The 9226-nt window shown below is 36.1% G+C and overlaps 1 protein-coding gene across 1 annotated transcript in view; it reads right to left on the minus strand.

Moving 5' to 3' along the window:
* The window catches only part of IMPG1 (interphotoreceptor matrix proteoglycan 1), a gene marked incomplete at its 5' end in the record, with an annotated part of 223893 nt that overhangs the window by 177194 nt on the left and 37473 nt on the right, over nucleotides 1-9226 (minus strand). The window contains one exon of the mRNA XM_006896970.1: nucleotides 4200-4264. Coding sequence (XP_006897032.1) covers nucleotides 4200-4264 — 65 coding nt within the window. The remainder of the gene's footprint in view (nucleotides 1-4199; nucleotides 4265-9226) is intronic.

Raw genomic sequence — 9226 nt, forward strand, 5'->3', positions numbered from 1 at the left:
TGGTAATGGGCACCCATAGTGGACAGTGTTGGCTGGAGCTTCCCAACTAAATCAAGCATGGAAGCAGGAGCGGCATCCACTTCCAAAATGGCTTGCCTCTGGAAACTCTATGTACGAACAGTGCTCAGGCTGTTCGTTCATAGGGTCGCTATGAGTCGTCTACGACTCGACGGCATTAAACAACAACAAAATATATATATATAAAACAAGATTTGATCACTATTTTTCTTTTGATTATCTGGAAGCTTTCTTAAAATATAACCTGACTCCTTTCAATTTGGATGCTTTAGCAATCACTGAAAAAATTAAGATTTTAGTAAGAAAATTCAAAAGTTGATATAACATTGATAGGCTATTAATTCTACACCTTTACAAATAGGCTGCCCCTTTCATAACATTACAGACTCACGACAACTTGTTTGATATATGAAGATCTCCGCAGAATGGAAATTTAGTCTCTATTCAAGTAAAGGAGGAAAAATAATTACTATTAAATGGAATTTATATTTTATAATAAGTAACCAATAAAATGTTCATGGAATTTTTTTATATCTAATTGTCATACCATTAGCTAGGATTTCTTCCCGTATCAATTAGGCAAAAACACAGAATACATCGATTTATCTTTATGATTTAGAAGACAGAATATATCAAATAATAGTTGGCTATTTTCTTACTTCCCAAGGATTGTGTTGTACCTGGAAAGGCAGTCACTTGCTAGTAGGAGATTTTGTGGCAGTAGATATAATGGATGTGGAATTATGGTTCTCAGGGAGGGTCTACGGGGATAAGTATTAGAATCATCGAGGGAAGATAAATTTTTGGCAGATAAAATACATTTTCTGCAACATACTACAATTTCAAAAAATAGGGTTCCTGGAACTTCCTTTCATAAGCTTAGTTGAAAAATCCTATTGTAGGTAAATTGTAGGGATATGTGTGACCTATGAATTTCACAAACCTATACTTGGACCAGGAGGCAGTCTTCAGAATAGAGCGAGGAAACACTGCATGGTTCAAAACTGAGAAGGGTGTATGCCAGGGATGTGTCCTATGTCCATACTTTTTCAGTCTGTATATAGAACAGATTACTGGAAGGCTGGAATGTATGAGGTGAAATGTGGCATCAAGACTGGAGGAAGATTCATCAACAATCTGTGTATGCAGATGACACAATCCTGCTTGCTTAAACTGAGGAGGACCTCAAGCGCTTGCTGAAGAAAGGTCAAAGACTGCAGCCTTCAATATGGATTGAGGTTCAATATCAAGAAAACAAAGAATCTCAACACTGGGCCAGCTCCTTCATGATAGATGGTGAAGAGATTGAGATTGTTAAGAGCTTTAGTTTGCTTGGCTCCACAATCAACACTCTTGGCACCAGCAGACAGGAAAATAAAAGACATAATGTGATGGGAAAATCTGCTGTTAGAGACCTCTCCAGAATACTGAAGAGCAATGATGCACATCTGGAGACTAAGCTGCATCTGATACATGCCATGGTCTTTGCAATCACTTGCTGTGCATTAGACAGCTGGACAATGACATGAGACGATAGAAGAAGAATTGATGCCCTTGAACTATGGTGGTGGAGTTGCCATGGACTGCTTAGAAAATGAACAGGTTTATCCTAGATAGGATGAAACCAGGCTGCTCCTTGGGGGCAACGTTTCTGAAGCTTCATCTGACATACTTTGGACATGTTACAAGGAGGGACTAGTTCTTGGAGAGGGACGTCATTCTTGGGAGGGTGGAGGGACAGTGCAGGAGAGGAAGATCCTCAGTGAGATGGATTGATTCAGTGGCTGGGGTAATGGGGGTAGGTGTGTCAGAGATGGTGAGATTGGCATAGAGTAGAGCAGGGTTCAAAGCTGTTGTACATATGGTCGCTATGAGTCACAGGTGATTTGACGACACTTAACAACTACAACAACATGTGACCTATATCCCAGACTTCATGGGAATATAGACATATATCTATAACCTGTGTAGTTTAGTGGATAATTGGTTAATACCATAGTTTTGTTAGAATTCTTTAAAATGCGATTAGCTAGTATACTGAAAGAACAAATTTTTGCCTGGTAGTTGTTTATTCTTCCAGTACATTACCATAAAATAGAAATTAACTCAGATTATTAAAGCTATTTTAAAAAGAGATGCTGTATTTATCGTCTAGTACTATTAGCCTCAGAAATTGCTCTCTAGCCTTGTACACCTATATACATAATGCACCTGTTAATATTTCATTCCTGAAACCTATTCTCAGGAAAAGACCTATTGGATTATATTTCAGTATATGCCTGACTGCATTTCAGGCAATGCTTTGAATTTGGCTTACGCTGAAGATATGAGGAGTTTGATTTTACAATTGCAAACCTCTATTTCCAAACTCCATGACACATGAAAAATTTCTTAGTAATGATATTAGAGGTGGTAGTGGAAGTGAGCTGGCGAGAGAAGATTGGGAGGGTTGGTGGTCTTTTGGTTAATAACATCGGGGGAACCCTGAGTTCACTTTAGGGGTAGCTCCCATTCTTTAATGCTAAGTCTATGGTAAGTACTATAAGAATTGCTGTCATTGCAGTTAAGATCATGCAGTTCTTCTTGTAGTTGCATTTTGTGAATTATTAAATTGAAGAATTAACTGTTAATGAATGTCAACTTGATATATCTGTCACAGGAACATGGAGGGATTCTAAAATACTTAATTGTTGGAATACCTAAGTTGAAGGGGTATAGTACAACATATACTTGTCTACACATCTCTTAAAGTTTATGTGAAGAAGAGAAAATGGTTTATGAGTTAAAGTCTATGAGATTACTTGAAAAAATAGAATTTGTAATGAAAATGGTCACTTAGTGGTAAGAAGTTGCACTCCTAACCCAAAGGCACATGGTTGGAATCCATCACCTGCTCTGCAGGACAAAGAAAAGCAGTCTCCTTCTCCTTCTGTGTGATTAATTATCTCTGAAAATCCCTGGAGGGTTAGCTATGTGCTGGTACATAACAGTAACAATCAGTTAAAATTTAATTATATTATTATTGCTATTAGGTGTCCTGCATCATTGAAATCCTCTTTTTACTCAATTTCAGGATGTTGAACACATTATTAACATAATTAAAGATCAAATGAGACAGATAAAACCACTTCCCCAAAAGATTAATAATTTTATTTCATATATTATTGTTATTGTGGAACATAGAATAAAATCAACCCATAACTGACTCTCTGGAGGGTTTTTTGAGGCAGTTAATCACACAGGAGGAGATTGCCCATCCTCCCACAGAGGAACAGGTGGCTTCAAACCACGCACTTTCGAGAACTCAGCTCAACTTCTTTCCACTAAGACACCAGAGCTCTCCTTGTATATTATTATTATAATTTTACTGGGAAAAGCAAGAAAACAACAATAGAAAAATACACAAAAGATTTTTTTTAAAAAAGAAGAGAAATTCTAAACATTAAACAAACATAGGCAAATGAAATTTTTTCTTTTCTTTTAACAGACCGTTAAGTGAATAGTAACATATAATATTGACAAGTGTGCAATGAGAGAGAATATTGTCTTTTTGAATAGTGAGTTAGTTAAATAACATAATTCTAGGAAAATAAATTTGACAATATATATTTAGAGTCTTAAAAATCTATTACTTTAATTTGAAAAAAAAATTTCTAAAAGTGAGCTGACAAAGGTTTATGTTTAAATTTGTTAACTAAAGCTATATTTGTAATGAAATAAAAGGTTTAAAAACTATAGAATGGTTAAAATGACATTTACATAGATCCAATAAAATGTGGGATGCCATTGACTATTTTGAATTCTTAGTAGAATTATAAAATGCTTTTTATGTTAAGTAGATAAAGAAAATATAAACTGCAAACATGCAGTCTAAATTACATGTGGCACAATGGAAGAAAGACTATAAGAAAATAGAAATGTGAATGGTTGCCTCTAGTTATAAGATAATTTGTGATTTAGATTTATTTACTTATTATTTAAGATTTAGTTTTATCATTCTTTCCTGTAATATTCAAGTTTTGCAACAAATATAAATTATTTTATGAAGTTAGAAATGCAATTTCGTGTTCAGAAAGTACATTTAAAATCATGTCAGTGTCAATTAAAATTGCCTTGTAAATAGCATGCTTTCCCAGTGATTTAAATTGAGATTCAAAAGATTAAAGGAGATCTAAGTTTACCTGTTGAAGACACTAGAGTTCTGTCACCATCTTCCAATGTCTCCTCTGTAGTTATTTCATCTTTTCTAAGAACAGAATAGAAAAGCAAGAGATAATTAGAAGTAGCTTGATGATGATAGCAGAAGTGCATTTTAATTTGTCTATACTACTTTGACCTTTTCAATCTTTATGCAAAAAGATTAGCTGGGAGGCGGGGCTCTGTGAGGAGAAATGTGACATGAGAATTGGAGGTAGACTCATCAATAATATGCGTTATGAAGATGACACAACCCTGCTTTCTGAAACTGAAGAGGACTTGAAGCGCTTGGAGCAGAAGGTCAAGGACTGGAGCCTTCAATATGGATTGAAGCTCAACATCAAGAAAACAAAGATTCTCACCACTGGGCCAATTGGCAGCTTCGTGATAGATGGTGAAAAGACTGAGATTATTAACAGCTTTAGTTTGCTTGGCTTCATAATCAACACTCTTGGCACCAGCAGCCAGGAAATGAAAAGACATATTGCGATGGGGAAGTATGCTGTCAGGGACCTCTCCAGAGTACTGAAGAGCAACAATATCAGTCTGGAGAATAAGGTATGCCTGACACAGGCCATAGTCTTTGCAATTACCTGCTGGCATCAAAAAGCTGTACAATGTCTAGGGATGATAGGAGAATTGATGCCTTTGAGCTGTGGTTCTGGAAAAGAGTAATGAATATACCATGGGCTACTAAAATAACAAACAGGTTCATCCTAGAGAGGGCTGCTCCTTGGAGGAAAGGATTCTGAAGCTTAATCTGACACACTTTGGACATGTTGCAAGGAGGGACCAGTCCTTGGAGAGGGACATTATGCTTGGGAGGGTGGAGGGACAGTGAAAGAGAGGGAGATCCTCAATGAAATAAATTGTTTCAGTGACTGGGATAATGGGGGGACGTGTGTCAGATACAATAAGATTGGCACAGGATAGAGCAGGGTTTAGGGATGTTGTTCATACAGTCAATATGAGTTGCAGGCAATTTGCTGGCACATAACAACAACATGTTGACCTAAAATTAGAGAGAAAATACACACTTTAAAACCAATATTTTCTTCTTGTTGTTAGGTGTCACTGAGTTGCCGATCACTCATAGTAATCCTATAAAAAACAGATCTGAACCTTTCTCTATCCTGTGCCATCCTTACCATCTCTGATATACTTGAGGTCATTGTTACAGTCACAGTATCAATTTATTATTGAGGATATTCCTCTCCTTTGCAGATCTTCCACCTATCTAAGCATTAAGTCTTTCATTAAGGACAGGCCTCTCCTAACTATATGTCTAAAATAAGTGAGATGAAGTTTCACCATCCTTGGCTCTAAGGAGGAAAATTGGTTTCACTTTTTTTCAGGACATATTTGTTTGTTTGTTTTTAGCAATCCACAGGATATCCAGCAATCTTCTCTAACACCACAACTCAATGGCATCAATTCTTCTTCTGTAATTCATTCATGGTCCAGCTTTCAGATGCATAGCAAGTAACTGAAAAGACCACAGCCTGGATCAGGCACACCTTAGTCTTCATCAACTGACATCATTACTCTTTAGTACTTTGAGGAGATCCCTGGCCTCCCTTTGCTGATTTTCGCTATGCAGTATGTATTTTGATCTCTTTTACTGTTCGTAGCAAAGGTGTCCAAGCAACTTATCTAGAAGAAGATTGTCTTTGTTTTCAAGGTTTTCCACAAGCATCTTGGCATCATATAGCCTTAGGTTGTGTTTTGTAAAAGGCAAAATTGGTGTTTGGGCTTAACGTTTTATAGTCTTACTGCAATTACACAGTGTCTTTTCTAGAAAAGATCAATTGCTGCCATAACCTGTGACCAAAATATCCTTGCTAAAATTCTCAGATCCTTGATACCTTAAAGAATCTTACAAACTCAAAACCATTCAATTGATCCTGACTTAGAGTGATCTTGTAGGACAGAATAAAACTCCACCCCAGCCCTCTTGGAATTTTTTTATCTTTATTGAAGCAAACTGCTTCATATTTCTTCCACAGAATAACTGATGAATTTGAACTATTGACCTTCCGGTTAGCAGCCAAAATACTTTAAACTCTGCATCACAAGGGCCCCCATAGAGTCCTTGTGTTATTATTGTTGTTTGTTGTTAAGTTGGAACCGACCCATAACTGACTTTCCAGGAGGATTTCAAAGTCAGTAAATAGCACTGAAGATTGGTCATCCTTCTCTTGTGGAACAACTGGTAGATTGAAACTGTGCACTTTAATTAACTTAAGCAAGGTAGAGATCTAGTATTATTACTGTTATTTTTTTATATTGCTTCTGACTCAAGGCAGCTTTACTGATTGAAACACTAGCCGTGTCATCTTCAAAATTGTAGCAATGTTTGAGTGCATGACTGCAGTCTCATTTTCTTGATGAATCTTATTGATGGTCTTCTACTTTTTCATGAACCTTTTACTTTAACAAGCATGATGTTCTCCAGGGATTGTTTTTCCTGATAATATATTCAAAGTATAGGTATGCTGTTGTTGCTATGTACCGTTGGAGCAGAAGCAACTTTTTGCTGACGCTTCAGCAGGGTTTTGGAAATTGTCTATCATACTGGAGGAAATTGCCTATCTTTCTCCCATGGAGTTACTGGTGGAATGCAGCTAGTTCGCACTGAGTTGGCAGCACAAAGTCGCACCATAGGCCTCCATATTCTGAACACAATATTTCTTAGTCTGTTTGCCTGTGTTGTAAGAGGCCAGAAAGTTAAGGGAGGTTTGCAATACCATGGAGGAGCAAGCTGGGAAATATTACAGGAGTAGAGTCAAGGGTGTGGTTATAGAGTTGTTAATTTCTTTATATATATGTATTTTTTAATTAGGAAAGTAATAGTGGCAATGATGTGTTGAAATTCCAGAATAGTAGCAGCTTGCCAAGCTATCTGATCATATTGGCTTATAATGAGGGTTTTAACCTCAAAAGGTATAACAAAGTTCCTTTCCTGGTGTTGTGTTGTTTTCTAAGTTAACCATAAACTGGCATGGGCTCTCACCAATCAGAAAAGATGTCTACTGTCATCATACACAGCCATTTTGGTGCATATAGGCTACCTATAAACTCAGACTCAATAGTGAAATTAGAATTATATATTCCTGCTTGTTTAACATTTAAAAAATTTTATATTGATTTATTTACAAAGTTTGAATATGTTTTCACATAAGATCTTTCCCATTTCCATCATCTCCCTACTCATCAAATTGTGAAATCCTATGATTAACACCACCCCCTGTCTATCCTCATTGCTCTGAATCCACCATAACTCCTGAATCCTCAGACTCATTCTACAATAATGGTTTTATACAGTATTTGTCCTTGTAGAATTTTAATTTGGTAGTAATTTACAAAATCATTAGTCCTGTGTGCTGCATAGTATTTCATTGTATGAATGTATCACAACTTCTCAATCTGTTCATTTGTGATAGGACATCTCGGTTTTTCCCTTTTTCTTATGATGGTGAATAGTGCTGCTATTAACATAGGCGTACAAGATTCCATTTGAACCTCAATTTTAATTTTCTTGGGGTATATTCCAAGCAATGGAATAGCTGGGTCACATGGAATTTCTCTGTTCAGCTTTTTGAGGAAGTGCCAAACCATTTTACAATCCCTCCAAAAATGTATAAGAGTTCCTATCTCTTCACATCCTCTCCAACATTTATTACTAACTGTCCTGTTAAACTTTGTCACTGCTACTAGAGATGGTATCTCATTGTGGTTTTGATACTCATCTCTCTTATTGCCAGTGATTTAAATAATTTCTTCATATGTCTGTTGGTCATTTGATTATCTTCCTATGTGAAAATTCTATTTCTTTTGCCCATTTTGTAATTGAGTTATCAATCTTTTTCTTGTGGAGACCCAGAAATATTCTATAAACATTTGTTATGAGACTCTTGTCTGAGATGGTATTGACGAAATTTTGTTCCCAGTTGGTAGGTTTTCCATTTCACCCTGTTGGAAAAAGTTTTTGATGCACATAGAGATTTACTCTTTAGAAGGTCCCATTCATCATATATTCTTATTTTCTTGTTGGCATTTATTTGCTGTTTTGGTTGCTTGTGAGTAAGCTCTGAGTTATGGTAACCTTGTGTGTGACATAACAAAACGTTGCTTGCTCCTATATTATTTCCTCAACTATTAACATAGTTGAGTCCACTTGATAGTATTAGTATTATTCTATGTGGTCAGTAAAAATTTTACCAAGAATAATGCCTAATAAATTATCTCATGCTGTACTTTATGTCATTTATAGCTGAAACTCTTTTTTAGCTTTGTGAATCTTTGTTTCCAGTAAGATCTCCTTTATCTTAAACTTTATCCTCTAAGTTTTACATTACTATGAAAAAGAAAATAACCAAGAAAAATAGTTATTACACTGCCAGCTACTGCATTAGCTATGCAGGAAAACACCTTTCAAGATTCTTTGTTGTTGGCTGTGATCCTGCCACTTACCAAGCAATCTATGCCATTGCCAAGGAGCTACAATTTTGGAAGGTGGACTCCTCAGCTCTTCCTCTGTTTTTTATTTTGAAATCCTTTGAAATTGGCAGATTCATGGGTTAGGTAGGTGAGAAAATTTACTTTTTTTGCTTCTTGGAAAGGTTCTAAATTTTCAAGTAAAAGAGGCTCCCACCACCATTTGGTAATTGCAGCTAGTAATTGTCTTGTTTCTTCTTTTCTTCCTACGATGCTGTCAAGCATACTCATGGAAGGAACGATTCTATTTCTCCTGCTTTATATCCTGGATCATTATTTGTTGTAATTTTTGATGTTTTTCTGGCAAGTCTTGATGTAGTCTGTTGAGTTTTTTTTCCCCTCTATAGATGGCCTCTACGTCATTCTTTTTTTTTTAAAGCAATTTACACATTTAATGCAATCCCAATACAAATACCAATCCCATTCTTCAACAAGATGGAAAAGGCAATCTCCAGTTTCGTATGGAATGGAAAAAAGCCCCGAATAAGCAAAGCACTCCTTAAGAATAGAAGAA

Source organism: Elephantulus edwardii, unplaced genomic scaffold, assembly GCF_000299155.1.
Source record: "Elephantulus edwardii isolate Elephantulus edwardi_28Jun2011 unplaced genomic scaffold, EleEdw1.0 scaffold00194, whole genome shotgun sequence".
NCBI classification, from domain to species: Eukaryota; Metazoa; Chordata; class Mammalia; order Macroscelidea; family Macroscelididae; genus Elephantulus; species Elephantulus edwardii.